General features: G+C 50.0%; 1 protein-coding gene across 1 annotated transcript; it reads left to right on the top strand.

Annotated features, from left to right (window-relative positions):
- Window positions 1-11,334: 11,334 nt before the first annotated feature.
- SH2D7 (SH2 domain containing 7) lies at window positions 11,335-20,173 on the top strand (the record flags this gene model as incomplete). Its single annotated transcript, XM_079700895.1, is given in 8 exon segments — window positions 11,335-11,510; window positions 12,835-12,924; window positions 15,974-16,139; window positions 16,423-16,635; window positions 18,005-18,480; window positions 18,482-18,506; window positions 18,508-18,666; window positions 20,123-20,173. Coding segments are annotated over 8 exon segments (1,356 nt in total).
- Between the last annotated feature and the right edge of the window lie 1,037 nt (window positions 20,174-21,210).

Raw genomic sequence — 21,210 nt, 5'->3', positions numbered from 1 at the left:
TTTTACCTCTCTGAGCCTCAGTCTCTTCATCTATAAAATGGGGACAGTATAAGTAGCTACTTCACACCATTGTTCTTGTAAGGATTACAAGATCATGTAAAAGTGCTTACATAGTAAGCACTCAGTATATCAATTATTATTATTACACAGTTAGCATTGATGTCCTTTGAAATCAGCAGGTTCGGAGAGGGGGCTCTAGCAGCCCCAACACATGGGAGGCCAGAGAATGCACTGCAGGGATGGGATGGGCCACCCTCAGGAGTGAGGGAACCATGTTTAATTTGGGCCTTGCCATGGGCAAGAGGGGCTGTGATTAGTTGGTTTGTGGGGAAGGCAGCCAGGGTGGGATGTGACCGGGAAATCCTATGGAAAGGGGAAGAGCTGGGAGAACTGAGACTGCAGTACACAGCTACACACAGGAGGTATACGGGAGGCCGCAGGGTGGGAGTCGGGTACAGCCCACCTCCGCCCTCAGCTCTGTCAGTGAGTTGTGCAAAAGTAGGGGTGACCGGAGACTGTCGACTGAGAGGACAGAACTAAGCCCTGTGGAGTATCTGGTAGAGGCAGATACCTGCTAGGCAGGAGGAAGGCATCCTTCATGGGTGGCAGGAGTGAGCCCCCCACCCTGGGCAAGAGTTTGGCCTGGCTAGCCGGGTCTGGGCAGATGGTACTAGACAAGAGACCTTTGCCGTCCCTCCCAGAGCTGGTGTCTGTGCTTCTCAGTGGGCAAGCTGGCCTCAAGCCTGACCCTCCTGCACTTGAACTTCCACTCTCTCCCTGTCATTTTAACAGGCTCGCAGGCCCTGCCCTCTTCCTTATGGAGGCCACACCCCATATCATATCAAACATATCAAAATGCTCCACATCCCCTAATAAACATAATTTTTGCTCTAAAAATGTTTGAAGGAATTTCTAGAATTATGCTCTGGATAGTATCTGACTACGAGGAATTCATTTTAATTTACATTTGGCTACCATATCTTGGCAGTCATCATGTCTATTGGGAATCCTAGCTGAGTAAGAAAAGACCCAACCTATAAATTGTTTTCAAAGGGAGTGACATTTTTATGATAACTATGAAGTTGACATAATGTTACAATTTGTAGACATTTAATGAAATATTTATTAATTTTGATTTTCCTCTTTTTCTTGGGTTTTGCAGCCAATATCCTTTTCTTAGGCTACAAACATTTCCTAGGCCCCTTGAAAGCTGGCAGACCCGGGTCCTGGACCTACACTATCTACTGATAAAAACTCTATATCTAAACCCTCCTGGCCCTTTGCCAGGCTCTGGCCAGGCCCAGAATGTGGCATTCTGAGGAGGCTGCTCAGCCACAAGCCCAGAGACCCCAATGAGAAAGGCAAAGTGTGGAGGCCTCAAAGCCGGTGGCAACATCTCAGCAGAGGCCTCTGGAGGGCCCCACATCTCTGCAGAGCCAAGCAGAAGAGGCCCAAGGCTCCAGGACAGACCCCAACACCCTCTGGATCCTCCAGACTTCTCCCAGGCCCCCCTGCCCTGCCAGTTCTCTCCTAGCCACCCTGGGATGCCGGTTGTTTCATGAGCAAATCCTGCATTGTGTCACCCCCCACTCCTAAAGCTACAAGCTGAAGGGGGCTGGACAGTGAACCTTCATCTCGTCTCTCTTAACACCTCTCTCCAACTTTATTTTTGATAAATTTTTATATTTTATGTAAAATGCTAAACAAATGCAGCTTCAGTTTCCACCCTTTTCTAACCAGATCACCCCCATCCAGGCCCTCCTACATGGACCTTCTGGGCCTGCCCCTGGTGGTTCCTAATTCCTTGGCACCCTTCTTTGATGGATTATTGACATTTTGCAGTTTCCAAAGTCTCTTAGATTAAAGGTCAATGTCCTGTGGTCAGACACCAGCTTTACACAGCCTGCATGCTTCCCCCGTGTCCAGTATGGGTGAGCTTGGTACCAGAGGGTCTGCCTTGCCTGCCCATGTGAGCCCCTGCCCCCTTGAGCCTCTCAGGAACCAGCGACCAGAAGGAAATGGCCAACCCAGGAGGAAGTGGCTGCTGTTTACTAAAAAGAGGAAATTTGAGCAGTGAACTTGGTCCCACATGGCCAGCCTCTGGGCGAACCCCAGGGAACACAGAGCCAGTGACTCATCCTACTCCAGTTTCCCCAGAGACGGACAGGGTAAGAGGCCTCTGAGGAAGCACCCAGCCACATTGCCTTTGCATCTCTCAGACCCCACGGGACAGAACTGGCTAAGACACCAACCTGACACAGGAGGAGCCCACAATCCCATGGGGAGCCCAGAGAAGAACGTAGACCTTACCACCTGGTATGCTGTGTGTCCTTCCGTGTGTCTGTGCCCTCTCTGGGCTGCAGTTTCCCACCTATTCCACGAGGGAATGCATAGCAAGGTGATCTCCAAGAGCCCTGCCCCACCTGCTCTGAAATGGATCAGTGGCATGAGGCACAGCTGTGAGGGCCTGTGGTCATTCTCCCTATAGCTCCCCAGGCCAGCAGAAGCTCTGTTTTTTTGAGCTTCCATGCTCAAAGGTCTCTTGATTCTTCCAGCCATTACAACCGACCTAACCCTTCCCTTCAGAGTGCTAAGTCATCCTGCAGGCCTGGCAGCCCACTCTGGTCAGTGCAAGCATTACCACTTTGCATCTTCCCCGGCCCTGCTGGAGAAGCTGCCTTAACCATCCTGCCACAAACAGATGGCACCAATGGAGGCCTTCTGTGCCTGAGGCAGAGAGTACTGGCAGAGCTGGCTCCGTTTTGGGGGGATTGGGGGGACACAGTGCAACCTTGGTGGGGCCTTGCTCAACCCGGAGCACATCTGGAGGAAGTTGGCCTGGAAGAGGAGGGAACTAGAGTTCATGGGGCAAGGCTGGTGTACTGGAGCTGTGAATGGGTGGAGCACTGGAGGGTGGCAGAGGGAACAGGGAGAGCCAGACCATCTTCAGAGCAGAGGCTGCACTGACCGGGGTGAACAGCTCCCACAGGGAGACCCCACCACCACCAGGGAGAGGGCTGTCCATGTGCTTCCACACAGCCCTGCACCACGCTGCCTGCCCTCTGGCAGCTGGGGGGGACGGTTTCCCAAATAAAGGACGGGCTGTGTGACATTAGGTGGATCACCCAGCCTCCTGTTGCCTCAGTTTCCTCATCTATAGAATGGGGCATAATAATAGCATTTACCTCCTAGAGCTGTTGCGAGGCTTAAACGAGATAACAAATGCCAAGCATTTGACACAGCCCCTGATGGGTGGTAAGGCCTCAGAATGGTAGCTGATTCATTTAGCAAACATCCCCAGCCCCTCCTCTTTGCCTCCGCCCGGTGTTGAGTGACGCTGAAACTCCGAAAAGGAGTGGGCCTGGCCCCTGCTGCAGGAAGCTCTTGGTCTAGGCAGGTGGGGGAGCTTCAGACAGGGGAGCCCCCCAGGGGAACCCTCTCGTCTCCAGCTTCCAGGAGGCCTCATTTCCCTACCAAATTGGCAGACAAATCTACACACCTGTGGTTCTCTTTCCTGGAGGGAAGGCATCTGGGGTGCTGGGCAAGCTCCCAGCCCCAGGACCAGGTAGCCAGGGCTCAGATAGGTAGAAGCTTAGATGCCCCTGGGAGCTGATGGGGGGTGGAAGGCTTGCAGGGGCTGCGTGTGAGGCCCACATAAGAGTTAGGGAAAGCCACATTGCCCAGGAAGCAGGTGAGAACTGGACCCCAGGGGAGGCAATGGGGCTGTAGCTGCAGAGGCCCTGTCCTTTCTGGTCACTGTCCTGTTTCTGGGCCTGGCACTGTGCCCAGGACACTGTAAGCCCTTCTGCCTTCCCCACTCACCTTTCCCAGGGGCCCTCTTGCCGTCCCCTTCCCAGGATCCCCATCCCTCAGCCAAACTTGAGCTCAGATTCTTCCTCCCCGCTCACACAAGCGCTAGGACTGCAGCCTCCACTGTGAGGCCCAGCCTGGGAGGTGGGAGCATTTTCATTGAAGTCTTAAAGAGATGCTGTTCTAATGATAGAAGTTTAGACACCATCCTGGTTGGATAAAGGGGTTTCCAAAGGAGTTTAAAAGGTGCTCATGCAAGCAAAGCAATAAGGAGACAAGACCTTGGAGGGAAGGTCCCAGAAGGCAGTCAGGATGTGATAAGGGGCAGTGAGGAAATCAAGAAAGAGCCGATTTTGGAGTGAAGAGGAGAATGTTTTAAGATTTGTTTTGTATTTTGAAGTTTGAATATATTGAAAAAATATTTATTAATTTTGATTCAGAGCATTTGTTAGGTACTTATAGAATTTGAGTAGCAAGGAAAGGAGCCCCAGGCAGGGGAGATGTCAAGAGCAAAGGCATGGAAGGCAGATGCAGCATATTTACTAGGAACCGGGGTGGGACACCCAGGTTCTGGTCCCAGCCCTGCCACTGACTTACTCTTTGTCTCAAGCAGGCCATTTCCAGTCCTGAGTCTCAGTTTCCCATCTTTACAATGGGGACAAATGGAGACAGTAATGCTACCTCGTCTACCTGTTATAAAGAGGAAAGGCAATCATATGTATGTATTTGAAGTGTTTGGCACATGATAGGGGCTCAACATCGTAACAGATCTACTGTGGGCCTCCATTTCACAGCTGTGAAGTGAGGGGAGGGGAGACGGGGACAGGACTAAGGGAGGGGCAGCCGCAGCTGTCCAAGCTGTCAGGTGTGCCAGGACCCATGGCGGCCATCTGGCCTCCAAGAAACTATAGAACAAGAGTTCCAACATATGGTCCTTGGCCCCTGATCTTCCCAACGGGCCCTAAACTGATCCCTACATACCCGTCCCTCCTTTAGTTCTCATGAGCAGACAGCATGCAATTCTGTAGATTTTCATTTTTGCATGGGACTCAGAACTACTCACTGGTGAGGCCAGATAATCTATAGAGAAATAAATTTACATCTTGTTCTTGCTGCTAAAACTGAGAGGTACACCAGACGAGGGAGCGCCTCTGATCTGAGGGGTGGGTTCCCTTTCCTCTGGGGTTGTCAGGACCCCACAGTCCCAGAGCAGGGGTATTCTGTGGAGTAGGTGGGGCTGGCAGTGTTCTTAAGACCTTGGTAGGTCCAAGGCACTCTTGCTTTTGGAGTCTGCATCTCACTATGTAGCAAATAAATAAATGAATAAATTTAATGACACATCCACATTTGAAATTTTAAAATTATATACAATATAATATTAATTAATATTATATATAATTATAGTATTAATTAACATTACATATGTATATTATATATGACATAACATTCTAGATATCTTATGTATAATACTATATATAATTTTTCTTTACTTTGAACTTTTTAGAAATGATAACTTCTATAATTTTCCTTTGGAATGATTTGGCTCTGAGAATTCATTTAATTGACAATTGGTAACAATCTGTTGGTAGTTTTCCTGAACACTTGGGGATTCCTGTGAGGTAAGACAATCTGACCTCCAAACCATTTTCAGATATGATGAAACTTTTATGAATACTAAATGAAGCTGATGCAACAATATATTGTATAGACATTTATTATGCATTTGTTGTGATTTTGCAGTTTTCTCCTTTTGGACTTTGGAGCCAATAGTGGTAGAGTTGTTTTGTTGTTGTTGTTTTTCAGGTCTCAGACATTTTATTTATTTATTTTTGCGGCACGTGGGCCTCTTACCATTGTGGCCTCTCCTGTTGTGGAGCACAGGCTCCGGACGCTCAGGCTCAGTGGCCACGGCTCACGGGCCCAGCCGCTCCGCAGCATGTGGGATCTTCCCGGACCGGGGCATGAACCCGCGTCCCCTGCGTCAGCAGGCGGACTCTCAACCACTGTGCCACAAGGGAAGCCCTAGGTCTCAGACATTTTAATCAGCCCTTATAAAGTTCTCAGTACCTGGCCATTGTCCTGTGAATGAAACAGAGCTGCCTGTTTGGTGGGAAGACGTCTGTAGGGAGCATCTCTGGGTACTGCCCTCCTACCCCAACAGCCATGATCTATAGGTGAAAAGATGAGCTTGCTCAGTGACATCAAGGGGCCGAAAGAATCACGGTAAAATGGGTGACCTCTCTGAGTCAGCATCATCCCCCTCTTGCAAGCTGGGGGGCCCCAAATGTCTGAGCTTGGATATATTATTTATTCGTCTATCTGTTCATTCAATATTTCCTGAGCGTAAATGACTACAACCCCTAAAGAACGCAATTTGGTAACATCTATCAAAATGACAAATGCAAATACCCTTTTGACTGAGCAGTCTCTCTTCTGGGAATGTGTTCCATGGATGTACTCACTCTTATGTTTAATCAAATCTGTATAAGGTCATCCACTGCTGCATTGTTGGAAATATAAAAACACTGGAAACAACCCAAATGATCGTCAGTAGGGGACCAGTTACAAAAATTATGGTGCAGCCATGCAGCTGTAACAAAAAGAATGACATCCCTCTATGTACTCTTATGAAAGGAACTCTAAGATATATTACTAAATAGTTTTACAAAGCAAGGTACAGAACACTGCATAAGATTCTACCCTTATATAACAAAGGGAGGAAAATAAGAATATACATATTTACTTGAATATGCATAAAGAAACCCAGGAAGAACATTCAAGAAATGAATAACAGCAGTTCCTTGTGGGAATGAGATGGAACTTGGTAGATGGGGGTTAATGCCTAGAAGGGGAACATTTTTACTGATACCTTTTTTACACTTTTTATTTTTAAAAACCATGTGGATGTATCACGAATTTGAATAATTTAAAATATACCAGGACTTCCCTGGTGGTCCAGTGGTTAGAACTCCACCTTCCAGTGCAGGGGGTACCGGTTCGATCCCTGATCGGGGAGCTAAGATCCCACATGCCTCACGACCAAAAAACCAAAACATAAAACAGAAGCAATATTGTAACAAATTCAATAAAGACTAACAAAAAATGGTCCACATCAAAAAAAAATAATATAAAATAAAATATACCTATTGAACATCTAACTGTGCCAAGCACTATTCTAGGGACAGAATACAGTGGAGAATAAGACAGACAACCTGAGAAAAAAGAAATAGGACCATTCATTCTCCACTCACTACTATTGTGGAACAAATTCTAATGGAATAACTAACTAAGGGGCACGAAAATGCACTGTTCATAAACTAAAATGAACATATGACTAGAATTTACTGAAAAGCCCACTTTGGCATTCTACGCAGGAGGCTGGCTGCCAGCAGCACTTGGCCATGTACTATGTTCCCACTGCACAGGCTCAAGAAAGAAGGAGTGGCAGCGTTAGTGCTGGGGTTCTGGCCATACTCAGTGGGTTTCCATCAAAACAGCTGGAAAGACACTGACCCTGAGCATCATTCTGGAGAAATCTGAGCACTCTCCTCCTGAGAAGGCATGCCAGACTGAGCATCCTCAGGAGAGAGTAATTTAATGGATAATCCATTACCATCTATTGGTCCTACAGGAGAAGCATGACCTTGATGGAGAACCTAGGACAAGGAAGTTTCGATGAGACAGACAGAGACTTCGAATTCTGGGGACTTATCAGCAAGGGGATTGACTTGGAGCTGGGTCTGATGTTTATTGCATGTGCACCATGCTTCCCCACCACTCCCTTGCATCGGATCAGCTCACTGGATCCCCAAACCCTACCAGGTGCGTACTTTTTCTCCCTTTCATTTTTACAGATGAGAAACTGAGACACAGCAAAGTGAAGTACCTCCTCCAAACTCACAAAGCCGGCAGAGGGGGAACCAGGATTCTTACTTAAGTCGCTTAGTCTGACTGCAGAGCCTGAAACCTCTTAGTTCCTCTCTGGACACCTCTGGGCACCCAGGGCTGGAGAAGGAGGACGGGGCTGCTCCAGGGTCCTCTCTCTGTCCCAGGACCCAGCCCTTCGTAGGTGAGCACAGGTGATGAACTGAACAGTGGGATGTGGAACACTGTCAGAGAAAACCCATCCCCAGTGTTTCACAGAGCTCTCTTGATGCCTGCAAACCTGGCTTCAACCCCTCCTCAAGCCCATTTCCTCTGAGTATCAAAATAGACTCTCCTTTATTTGCCTGACCTTGGAATCTTCACATCTGTCCTGCAACCATCCTTGGCTCCCCCTTCCAGTATACAAAGCCTTTGTCTTCTTATGCAAATGGCCAGGTTCTGCTCATAAAAGTGCCCCACCTAAACAGGAGGTGGAGAGAGAACACCTCATGGAAAATTATAGAAACACATTTCTTTGTATTTGAATACCTCCAAGACCTCATGTTGGCAGCAAACCAACTCTGGGTCAGACCCCAGCTTCCTTGGCCTTTTTTGGGCCATGGACCTCTTTGGTATCTGGTAAAGCTCATGAACTTTTTCTCAGAATAATATTTTTAAATGCACGAAATAAAATACACAGAATTACAGTGGAAATCAATCATATTGAAATAAGGTTATCTAAATATCTGTGATGTAGTAATACAATGTGCTTCTTTATTAGCATGTTAAATATCAAGATCCAGCTTTGGGTCTAATTATTATAATTTTGGGGTAATGAGCAAAATCAATATCTCAGGATGTCTGCAGCAGCTGTAATGTGATATGAAAATATCTGTGATTTCCTTTGGTGACAAAGTCACAGGTGTTACGAACACTAATAAGATTTGTTCTCCTAGGGGTAAGACAGGAATAAAGACACAGACCTACTAGAGAATGGACTTGAGGATATGGGGAGGGGGAAGGGTAAGCTGTGACAAAGCGAAAGAGAGGCATGGACATATATACACTACCAAACGTAAGGTAGATAGCTAGTGGGAAGCAGCCGCATAGCACAGGGAGATCACCTCCGTGCTTTGTGACCGCCTGGAGGGGTGGGATAGGGAGGGTGGGAGGGAGATGCAAGAGGGAGGGGATATGGGAACATATGTATATGTATAACTGATTCACTTTGTTATAAAGCAGAAACTAACACACCATTGTTAAGCAATTATACTCCAATAAAGATGTAAAAAAAAAAAAAAAAAGATTTGTTCTCTGCACTCCCCATGGAAGGAAATGCTGAATGTCAGTTAGAGATTGGGGAAGATAAAGATGTAATCCACTCCTACGCCTCCCCCATCCCATATTGGGAAATTCCAGTCCTTTCTAGTTTGGCCCTGGGATTTCCATTATGACCCCAGTGTATCCCTGGCTTATGTCTGTGACAGGAAGACCATTTCGCAAGTATGTGAATCCCTCTCGGTGTCCCCTGGCTGGAGTTGATTCCTCTCTGTCAAGGCTGGAAATTGTTTATAAAAGTGATGTTCCCGGTAGCTGACCCTCGGGAACACTTGCTATGTGCCCGTGGGCCTGTCCCTGTGTGAAGAGCATGACCTGCAGTATTTCACTCCATCGACAGGTGAGGCAAGGTTGCCCTGCAACCCTTTTTACAGAGGTGGAAAATGAATCTCAAAAACAGGGAATGAGCTGTCCAGGTTGAGGTCATGCCCTGGCCTTTCCTCTAAATCATATGTATCACACACTTGCCACTGGTATTTTTATTTTGATTTGAGAATGACCATGATGAAATTATAATAATAATAGTAATAACAAAAATAGTTACCAATAGGGGAGGACCCACTGTATTTCAGTCATTACATCATCATCATCATCATCATCATCATCATCATCATCACCATGAGTGATAGCTAATGCTGATAGCTTACATTCCAAACTCTGTTCTGAAGACTTAACGCATTTTACCTTTCAAACAACAGGTCATGTTCTTCCTCCCTGTTTCAAAGATGATGACACTGAAGACCAGAAAAATGAAGTCATTTGCTCAAGGTCCCATAGCTGGTGAGCTGGAACTGGAACCAAAGAACTATGGCTGTAGCGCCCTCATTTTTTACAAATGAGCTGTTTTGTTGAAGTAGGTCATATACATAGAAAAATGCATAGATCATGAGCGCAGAGTTCAATGAATTTTCACAAAGTGAACACACTCATCTAACACACCACCCAGATCAGGAAATAGAACATGGTCAGCACCTAGCCGCTCCTCACCCTTTCCTGGTCATACACTCCCCAAGGTAAACACTATCCTAACTTCTATTGGTATTGGTCAGTTCTGCCTGTTTTGGAATTTATATATATGTTCCCTCATTCTTAACCATTATGCTATCTCGTTTACTTGTCATAATGACCCTAGAGTCTAGAAAGTAGCTTTTTAAAAATTATTCCCATTCTACAGATGAAGAAATTGAGCTATCTGCAACCACTTAGAAACTGCCTTGAGGCCTGTGTCAGTGTGATGGAAGCGCAATTCTAACCCAGATCCTTAGGGTTGACTGTTTGCAACATCCCCTGCCTCACTGTCACCCGAGCCTGGATTTCTGCTGTGAAACTCAGAAACACATTGGAGATTCAGGGATGTTTGCGTGAACAAATATCCTGGGCCCTAACTGGTGCAGTGCTTCCTCTCAAAAGCCTTACGGCAGCCCTTCTAGGGGACCCGTCTACTCCAAAGGGCTCTTCCTCCAGCCCCATGAGCTTCTAGGTTGTTTTTCAGGATCTCCAGCAGAGTCCCACCTCACAGTCTTTGTACTTGCTCTTCCCTCTACTGGGAGCAGCATCTCTTCCCCCAGGTACCTGCCTGGCATTCTCTTTCACTGTTCCAGTGGCACCTCCTGGGCAAGGCTTCCCCCAACCCTGACTCCCTATCTGACCCCCTATCTAAATAACACAATCCATGCCCTCTTCTTCCTCTCCCTTTTTCTTGGAGTGCTTATTACACTTGACCCCATATTCTATATATGTATTTGTTTATTATCTGTTTCCTTCCACTAGAACATACGTGCCATGAGGCAAAATGCTGTTTTGGTTGCTGCTTTTTTCCCAAGGCCCAGATGTACGTGGCACACAGTAGACAATAAATCTTGAGTGGAAAGAGGAATTCATCAGCACGGAACTTCACCAAGATACAAGTGGCCACCATGAAGGAAGGATAAGTAGAATTTAAATTCACCACTTTGCTAACAGTGGCAGTGCCTGGACTTTAGCCAGAGTCTGGTCTTTAGCTGAGACAAAGACCAGAGGTTGGGTGAAGGGGCCAAACCCAGTGGGGCAGCTCATCTGCTAGCCAGGAAGTCAGGGATCCCTCTCCTGCCCCTCTCTGACTGCTAATGTGACCCTCCCCCAATGTCCCCAGACAGCCAAGGTGCCCCGCCTCAGAGCATCAGAGAAGAGAACCAGCCGCATGTTGTCAGAGGTGACAATAGAGCTCCTGTGTGCGGCGGGTGGTTGGAGAGGGCATGGGCTCAGGCAAATGAGCCGGGGTGCCCACAGATATAGAGGCGTACGGGTGGTCTGGGCTCTGCTTCCACATCAGTGCTCGCCAGAATGGAGGGCCACCTGAGGCAGCTCAACCTGGTCAGGGGGCCCGAGGGGGCCAGGGACAGCCAGGCCCTGGCTAAGCTGCAGGAGCTGGCCCTGATGTGGTTCACAGAGACGCAGGCCCCCCTCATTCTGCAGAATGGAGCCCTGCCCCCCTGGTTTCACGGATTCATCACCCGCAAGTAAGGCTGCCCCTGTCCACGTGCCCAGCGTGGCCCCTAGCCCCCTAGGGCCGAGGGGCTAGCCCCTTTCCCTGGGCTAGGCGGGGACCCCAGCAAGCAGTGGGTGGGGGAACAGACTGAGGAATGCCGAGTTCTCTGACAGCCGCTTCTGTGGGCAAGGTGGGCGAAGGCACTGGCCCCGGCTCTGAGTGTAGGGCTGGGATGGCTGGGGCTGTCAGGCTGCCAGAGAAACAGAGAGGGGCAGGCCGGAGCAGTATGTGTTCAGAACAGCTCCGGATAACCTGATGAATTACTAGGGGGACTGTTTCATTCATCATCCAAACCAGAGCACTGTTAGTAAGAGGACTTAACTAGGAGAACTGTTCTAAGTGGGGACTCTCCCAGGCGAACCTGGATGTACTGTTACTCTAGGAATAAGGGCCAAGATGTGGAGGCTGGCTTTCTGATTGGGCTGGATCTCCAAGCTGCCAAAGCACTAGCTGAAGGAATGACAAATGCAGCCACTCATTAGGTCCTCCTGGCCCAGCACCTATCATTGAAGCAGGCACAGCTTCACAGGCATTGACGTGTGCTGTAACACAGGGCCCTCTGCTCTGTTGAAATTCTTACTTTTTGAGTAAGGGGCTCCAGGTTTTTATTTAGTACTGACCCCTGCAAAATTTGTAGCTGGTCCCGCATAGAGCAGGCACTCAGAAAGTATTTGGTGAATAAGTGGGTGAGGAAATATCTGGTCTATGTACTGCCAAACCAGAAGACAGCTGGAATTTCCACCATGCCTCCAAACTCCTTGGCATCATTTAGAATTATCCGTAGCTGCCTGAGGCTGAAGGGGACATGCAAGGGAAGGGGATGAGAACCTATGAGTTGCCATTGTGGTCAGGCTCCAGACATACCAACGCCTTCTCCCTGCAGAAACTACTGTGTAGTACACATCCTGCACAACTGTACACAGCAGTCCTGAGGCAAGGATCCCACAAACTTAGAAATCTCCAGCTATATGGATTCCTTCTTGCTGCAGGGACATTCAGGTGGAGAGGGTCAGTGGCTATTGTGCCTGCTGGTGAGGCAGTAGTGTGGTGGGGTGTGTGTGTGTGTGTGTGTGTATGTGACCTCAGGATTCCAACCCAGCCAGCCCCAGACTGAGTCTTGAGTTTGCTTGACTGAACCCAGACTGACCACAGAACCAGACGAAAGTCTGAGGGAGTTCTCTATAAAGGGTTGGAGATCTGTGCACTGGGTCTGGGGCATGGCTGGCAGGTCTAAGTCAGGCTGCTCCTGCTGTTGTGGGGACGCAACCTCAGCTAATGGCATGTCCTCTGCCCAGGCAGACAGAGCAGCTGCTCAGGGACAAAGCTCTTGGCTCCTTCCTCATCCGCCTCAGCGACCGGGCCACCGGCTACATCTTGTCCTACAGGTAAGAAAGGAAGCCCTCTGCAAAGGGCAGGCAGGCTCTGGCTCCACAAGCCAGACTTGCAGATAAGCTTGGAATCTCCACCAGCCCACATTGCTGGGCTTTCCCTGGGCCCTGACTCCCTCACTCCCTCAGTCATCCGTCCATGTCCATCAGGCATTTTCTGAACAGCACCAGCCATATACTAGGATGAAGCACCCACCTTCAAGGGGGTGAGTTGCTGGGGGGCAGCGGAGAACCTCCTCCTGATGGGAGGCTGGGGAAGGCTTCACAGAGGTGGATTTTGAGCACAGGATAGAAGGAAGAACAGCAACTTGCTGGGCAGAAAAGGAGGTGTGATTGGGGTTTAGGAAGGCATTTCCAATAGATTGAACTGCATATGCAAAAGAAGAGAGACAGGGCAGACTAAGGTGTTGGGAGCCACAAGTTGCTGGGTGCAGAAGGACACATGGTTCCAGTGGAACAATGCCTGGAGAGGAAGGCCGAGGGAAGCTCAGGATGGCCTTGGATGCCTGGCTATGTCTGTAGACAATGAAGGGTCATCTGGTCAGACTTAGGTTTTTCAAGGCTACTTCAGGCAGCCTATGGAAGGAGGACTCAAGACAGGTGCTGGAGGTGTGGGGGCAGTGGGGACCACTGAGGGGTGAGGTCTGGGCTAGATGAGGAAGCTTGGGCTAGGGTAAGGCAGTGGGCATGGAGAAGAGGAGACAAGATGGCCAGGATGAAGTCAGAGGTGGTGACGTCAGAGCCTGTCCCAAGGGTAGGTTGGGTGGGGGAAGGCAGAAAAAGGAAGAAGTTCCCTCCCCCACCCCTAGTTAGGGAGGGAGGGAGGCTGGGGCTCCAGGGCAAATCTCAAAGTCCTCAGATTCAGATTCAAAATTATCATCTGTTCAGATTGTCCCAGTCCAAATTCTGATCTTGAGCAAGTCACTTTGCCTCTCCGCACCTACATTTCCTCATCTGTAAAATGGGAATATTGCATAGGATTGTTGAATGGGTTTGATGAGTTTATACCTTTAAAACTGCTTGGTACAGTGTCCGGAACATAGTAAATAAATAAATGTTAGTCATTATTAAAATAGTTATTGTTATTCTATGTGCCAGGTATGGTCCTCAGCACTTTGAAATATACAAACTCAGCAGTTTTCAAATGTATTTTCAGCATCAGGGCTTTTTTTTTCCAAACATGATCTTAGGTGGAGTGCCAGCTTATTAAAGAGATCAAAGTGGGGCTTCACAAAGATATACAAATAGCCCAGTGGAATCCAGAAACAGTCCCCCACATTTGGTTACCTGATTTGCAACAGAGGCGCCACTGCAATTCAGCGGGGGGGAGGGTGGGGGTCGCGGGACGGGGAGGAGTATGGGGAGGCTGGTGTTTTCAATAAGTGGTACAGGAGCAATTGGATATCCAAATGGAAAAAAATGACCCCCACCTCACACCATACACAAAAATTAATTCTAGATGGTTCACAGACCCAAGTGAGAAAAGCAAAAGAAAACATAGGAAAAGAAAACATAGGAAATATTCTTCATGACTTTGAGACAGGCAAAGATTTCTTAAACGAGACACAAGAGTACTGACCATAAAAGAGAAGGTTAACAAATTGGATTTCTTTAAAATTAAGAACTTTTGTTAATCAGAAGATACCATTCAGTGAATAAAAGGACAAGCTGCAGTGCTGGAGAGGTTTTGTATTGTAATACATACACCTAATAAAAAGACTCATATCCAGACTATATGAAGAACTCCTGCAAATCAATAAGACAAAGATGACACAGGCAAAATAAAGGCACTTGCTAAAAGAGGGTCCAAAAGGACAGTGAGCATACTGGTGTTCAGCAGCTTTAGCAATCAGGGAAATAGAAACTAAAACCACAATGAATGGCTACAGTGGAAAGACAGAGGCTACCTAATAGTTGGTGACGATGCAGAGCAACTGTAACTCTCATACTTGGCAATGATTTTAGAAAACAATTCGGCATAATCTACTAAAGCTAAACATACGTGTATCCCTCACCCAATTCTCCTTCCTGGGATATTCTCGATAGCAATGAATACATATATTCAGCAAAAGCCATGTACAAGAATGTTCAGTGCAGCTTTATTTATAATTGCCCAGATGTGGAAATAATCTAAATGTCCACCAGCAGAATGGATAAATTGTGGATTTAATTAAATGGAATACTACCTATCAATGGGGGGAAAAAAGAAGCTAATTCTACATGGACATGAATCAATCTCAAAGATATGTTGCGTGAAAGAAGCCAGACACAAAAAAGAAATACTGTATGATTCCATTTAGGTGAAATTCCATAACAAGCAAAACTGATCTATGGTGATGGGGGTCAGAGTGGTGGCTACGTTTGACTGGAAGGGGCCACGAGGGAGTCTTCTGGGGAGCAGGAAAATGTTTTGTTCTGCTCTAAGCAGTGGTTACCTGGGAACGTTCATATGTGGAAGTTCATGGAGCTGCACACTTAGGACGTGTGCACTTCACTGTGTTTACGTTACTCTTCCATAAAAAAGGAAAATGAAGAAGGTGGGACTTTACAGGCTGGAGTGGAGATGGGAGCTGGAACTCCATCTTTTCGGCCTGGCCGGGGTTTGGGTGAGATGAGTAAGGCTGAGTTGTGCAAGTGTGGGCTCGGACCTCATCTTTTAAGCCTTAGATATTTTGCTCATCATGGATATTTTGGTATTAATTTTGATTTTCTAAAATATTGCATTATGAGTTATCTTGATTACTGAGTTTTGTGGCTTCCCTTTAAATTTGCATCCATGCTCCAAGCTGAGTGCCTCACTCCCCCTTAACCCCGGCCCTGGCCCTTTCCTCCCTGACTGACATGCGGGGGCGGGGGTGGGGGGTGCGAGTTGAAAAACCGCTCCCTATCACCTGCAAGGCTGTGTTTGCTGGATGTCAAGTTCCACTTTATAGAGGAACACGTCAAGGCCCAAGTGGGTAGCATGGCCCCGGGTCAGCTCCAGCCCCGGGCCGAGGCAAGGCTGCCGGTTGTCAGCAGCCCCAGGCCACAAGTGCTTGTGTTGCAGGGGCAGCGACCGCTGCCGGCATTTTGTCATCAACCAGCTCCAAAACCGGCGCTACCTCATCTCAGGGGACACCCAGAGCCGCGGCACCCTGGCCGAGCTCGTGCGCCATTACCAGGAGGTGCAGTTTGAGCCCTTCGGGGAGACCCTGGCTGCTGCCTGCCCCCGGGTAGGTACCTCTCTTCCCTGGGGGATGGGGCAGGGTGCCCAGGCCAGGGGTGTCCACCACTCGACCACATGCCTTTCCTTGCCTTCCCTATTTCCTGCCACCCAGGGGCACTCAGTGCAGGGTCATGGTCCTTATTTGAGAAGGGGAGATGGAGGAAGCATTCTACCTGAGGTCAGGGACCTGGTGGGAATGTTTCAATCTCTGGCCAGCAGTCTCGGGCAGCAGGCTAGAGGCTGGCCAGGGGTGTATGACCACACACCTGCTGTGTCCCCACCACCTCCAGCTAGAGAACAGTGATCTATATGACGCCATCACCCTGGGCCTCCATCAGACCAATCTGGGCCTGGAAAACCCGCCTGCTGCAGTGTCCCCCATGGTGGTCCCAGACAAGGATGCCAGCCCCTGCCCCTCTCCAAAGCCCCAGGTCTCCTTCCTCTACAAAAAGAAGAGCCTGGATGCAAGTCCCTGGAACCTCCCCAAGGAAGAAAGCATGGAGGTGAGGAGGATTCTGGGCTACCCAGAGTCAGGGTTGCTAGACCAGGAATGTGGGTGCCACGTCCACCATCAGGCCCGGAGAGGCCACACTGGCCATCCCCTCAGGCTGTGGAGGGTGAGTGCCAGGCCCAGAGAGGAGTGGCCCAGCTTGGAATTACCCAGTGGTTCGCCCATGCTGTGGCCTGCCTCTGACTGGTGGATTTGGTTCAAACCTTGGCTTGGCCTTTCTAGCTGAGTGACTTTGGACAAGTCACATAACCTCTCTGAGCCTCAGTTTACCAATCTTGAGGTTCCTGTGACGCTTGAATGAGGGAATGGATATGAAATGTCAGAAAAAGCCCTTTGTAAACTGTAGAGTAGGATGCCTGTGAATCAATACTTTATTTTCCTCCACAGCAACTCACAAGAGGGACTCACGGAGATTTTTCTTAATATGTATCAGATCACAGCGAGGGCTTCTCCTCATGTTCAAAATAAAATCTGAAATCTTCACCAGGGTCCACGAGAGCCTCACCAGGTGCCCTGCTACCTGTCCCTCTTCTTCACTTTTCTCTAACCTCATTGGCCTTTGGGTCTCCCTTGAACACATCAACCTCGTCCCCACCTCAGGGCCCTTGCTCTTGCTGTACCCACTGCCTGGAATGCTCTTCCCACCAGACATCTGCATGGCTCCTACTCTCACTGCATTCCATGCTCTGCTTAAATGTCATTTCCTCAGAGAGGACCCCCTAAACTATAGAAAATATCCCCTCTCCTACCAGCCATTCTCCCTATCCCATTACTCTGCTTTGTTCTTCTTCATAGTACTGATCATGAGCTGACAGTATATTATCTTGTGATATATTATTGTACCATATATTACATCAACCACATTAAACTATACAACAGAGCAGTATGTTGCCTATCTCCAGGTTAGAATGTAAACTCCCAAGAGGTGGTCTTGCTCATCATTGAGCCCTTGGCACCCAGGACGGTGTCTACACAGTGCTTACTAAATATTTGTTGAATAAATACACAATTGATGGACTTGGGGGTGGACCCTTCTGGAGGGGAAGGGAGCAGTGAGTGGGTGGGCTCAGGGGGCTCTGAGGGACCACCACTCTGGAGGGGAGAGGAGCAGGGCAGGATGATCTTGGGTGGGAGGTAGATTTTGTGACCCCTGGCCTTGAATGCCAACATAAGGACCATACTCAGAGTCCTAGAGCATGAAGCTGGCAGGGACCCCGAATGTCAACCAACCCCTGCACGTAACAGTCAGGTAAACTGAGCCCAAGACAAGGGGCCTCAGCTTCTCTGAGAGACCTGCAGTTTACCAGAAGGCAACTTAGTGACAGGGTAACCTCTAAGAGGTTCTGTCGTTCTCTCCCCAGGCCCCCGTCAAGGTGCCTCCCCTCCCGGAGAGGAGTGCTTCCCTTCTGGACAAGTCTTTTGGAGGCCCCAACAACATCATCTATGCAGACCTGAGAAAGATGAACCAGGCACGGCTAGACCGGGGCACAGATGTGTCTGGCAGGCAGGAGCCAGTTCCAGCCAGCAGCCGGGCCTTCTCCCCAGGCAAGGAGGCCCTGAGGAGACTCTCAGATGGAAGCCAGAACAAGCCTGATGGCCCGGGACCTGCCCTCTCTGGGGTGAGCCCAGACCAGGGCCCTGGAGTGTCTCCCACTTCTTGGGGCCTTCTCCTGCCCCCAAGTTCTGAGGCTCTAGGATCCTCAGCTGCTACCTGGGGTCAGGGGTCTCCAAAACTGAGCCGTTCTGCAGACATCTATGAGCTCATCCGGGCAGAAGGCCTCCTAGAGGAGGCCAGGGATGTGCCAGACCAAGAAGGCAGCAGTACCTACGAGCAGATCAGTCTGCTGGGGTGGCCCAGCCAGGCCCCCCCTATCCTGGAGCAAGTCCCACATATAGCAAGCTTTCAGGGTCCACAGACTGTGGCTATGAGAGGATACTGGGGGTCCCGGAGCTCCCAGAGCCCAGGAACACCTATGAACAAATCCCGGCAGCCAGGAGCAAGGAGGCTGGACGGACACATAAGGTGGGCTCCATGGGTGGGGTGGTAGGAGGGACCTGTGGCCCTCAGGCATGGGCAGGTCAGATCACTGCCACTGCCCAGAACTTTCCAGCCCTAACTTCTGCTTAGAGATGGTGGGAGAGGCAGATGTTAGGTTTGGATGTAAGATGGAGGCTTCCAGGCCCTTCTGATGTCTTTCTCTGTGGCAGACTAGGACTCCTGTCCCTCCCTCTTGGCCACTGCAAGCGTCTCAGAGCCTCAGAGAGGTGGAAAAGGGCCCTGGCTCCAGGTCTGACTTGCCTTGGCCCTTTTCATGGCTCAGCCACTCCCTAGCCACATGGCTTTGGGCAAGATAGTTTCCCCAGCAACTAAGATTGCCAGATTTAGCAAGATAAAATACAAGACGCCCAGTTAATTTGAATTTCAGATAAACAATGAGTAATTTTTTTAAGCATAACTATGTCCCCAATAGTGCAATTATTCCTCATTTATCTGAAGTTCAAATTTAAGCGCGCATCCTGTATTCTTATTTAGCATCTACCCAGGATCTCCATTTCCTCATCTGTAAAATGGGCTGGTCCTGTGGCTGTGTCCAGGGGCGGCTGCCCAGGAGGTGAAGCTAGACATCCTTATGTGCTCAGCACACAGCCCAGAGATGGCTGTCAGTGAGCAGCTGTTATTCCTGGGGATTTCTGATAAGAAAGGAGAAAAGGGGAAGCAGGGATCAGGAGGGCAGAGGGAGGTGGTCAGGATTCCCAGGGAGGCAGAGGAACCCTCCTGGGCCCTCAGCCTCAGTGTATTTGTCTACGCCTGGAGCCAATGAGCTGGGAGAGCCCACTCCCCGAGGGCACAGCCTCAGGCCTCGGGCACGTGCAGACCTCCTCTTCCGCTTGAACAGCAAAACCCCGAGCTCCCAGCTGAAAGGCCTTCACCAGAAGCTCTGCCAGCTCCTCCTGCAGGGCAGGGCTGTGCCCACACACCCCAGGACAGGGAGCTCGCCTGGTGCAAGGCTGCCTCTGAGGTCCTGATGCCCGGGACCACAGATCCTACCTGCAGACAGCCCTTCTAAGAACCACAGAAGCCACACCCATATCTGCTCTTCCTCTAGCTGCAAAGTCCTTCCGGTCCCTGGTGGCACCATGTACATCCCCACCCCCATTCTACCTAGGGCATGGCTGGGGCAGACAGCACTGGGGTTGGGGACCCCAGGGGACCCAGTGAGGGAAGGGGGGACTTGGCGTTTCTTCTCTCCTTTCCCCTAGCCTCCTTAGCCAGAGAGGGTGAATCCTTCATCCAAACCAGAGGGCTGGAGTGGAATTTCTGGCACTGCAAGGGGTGGTGGAGCAACTATCAGTATTCCACCCTGGCCTTTCTCCGGCCTTGAGCCCCAGCCCCCAGTTGCTGCCAAGGGATGCTCTGAGCCTGGCTCTCCCCTCCCTGTCCAGGGACCCAGGCTCTAGCATCTTCTCCCTCCTTGCAGCCTGACAAGCTCCGGAGGCTCTTCTTCACAGACAAGAAGCACAAATCCTGAGGCCTGGCTTTCTGAAGCTCACCAGCGGGTTTCCTGGTATCTGGGCTATGCCAGGGCTTACCGGAAAGCTCTCAGCTTGCTTGAAGGCACCCCGTGCACCCTCAGATCGAACCAGCCTGCTCTGGAACAAGGCTCCGAGACAGCCTAGGGGACAGGATGGGAGGGGACCTTCCAGCTGCCTGCAGCTCAGGGCTGTGCCCTGCTTCCCCAGTGCCTCCCACCCATCCAGAGGAAATCAAGGCCCGAGAGGAGTGGGGACTGGCCAAAGGCCACCCGCATTTCCAAGATGAGCAGGCTGGGCCTGGACGGATTGACCGTGCTGACCTCCCACCACTGAACACTTACTGAGCGTGGGGCAGGCCCTGTGGCAGCGCTGGCATTTTCCTAACTGGCTGAGTGATGTCATTCAGTTGCTCTTGAGACCAAAACCAGTCCCCCTCCTCGTGGCTCCATCAGCAGAAAGGAGGGAGGGCCCAGGGCCCAGGACCACATCCCTGCTCCTGCCCCAGGGTGGTTCGGGCAAGAAACCAAGCAGCAAAGCCCCGTTCTCGGAGGTGATGGTTCTGACCCTGGGGCACCTGGGCTCCCAGGGACCATCCCCTCAGCCCCTCTCAGCCCCCACCTTCATCCCAGCCTCATAATGCAAGATGGGCAGACCCTAGTCTGACCCTTTTTGCTGCAGATCGGGGAGATGGAGATCCGGAGGGGAGCAGCCACCTGCCAGTCAGTCAGCCTGGGCATTGCTGGTCCGTTTCTGGAGCCAGCCAGTGGGTACTTGCTGGCGTCCCTATCTGACCAGGTCACCCTCATCTGCCCTCTGCCTCCAGCCAGCCTTGGCCTTTAGGGGTGGCTCTCAGACTCCTCCCATGAGACCCAGACCCCACCTGGTGGCCCTTAGGCCTTGCTCAGGCATCAGCTCTACACACGGGGCCCTCAGGCCTCTCACTACAGCCATTCTCTCAGGTCAGCCTGGCTCCTCTGTCCCCTTCCCTTGGGATCCCACTCCCCCTCATACCCATGTGTCCCCACCTCCATAA

This window comes from Hyperoodon ampullatus (genome assembly GCF_949752795.1).
Source record: "Hyperoodon ampullatus genome assembly, chromosome: 3".
Taxonomy (NCBI): domain Eukaryota; kingdom Metazoa; phylum Chordata; class Mammalia; order Artiodactyla; family Ziphiidae; genus Hyperoodon; species Hyperoodon ampullatus.
Note: the sequence above shows the minus strand (reverse complement) of the source record. Positions and strands in the feature narration are given on the sequence as shown.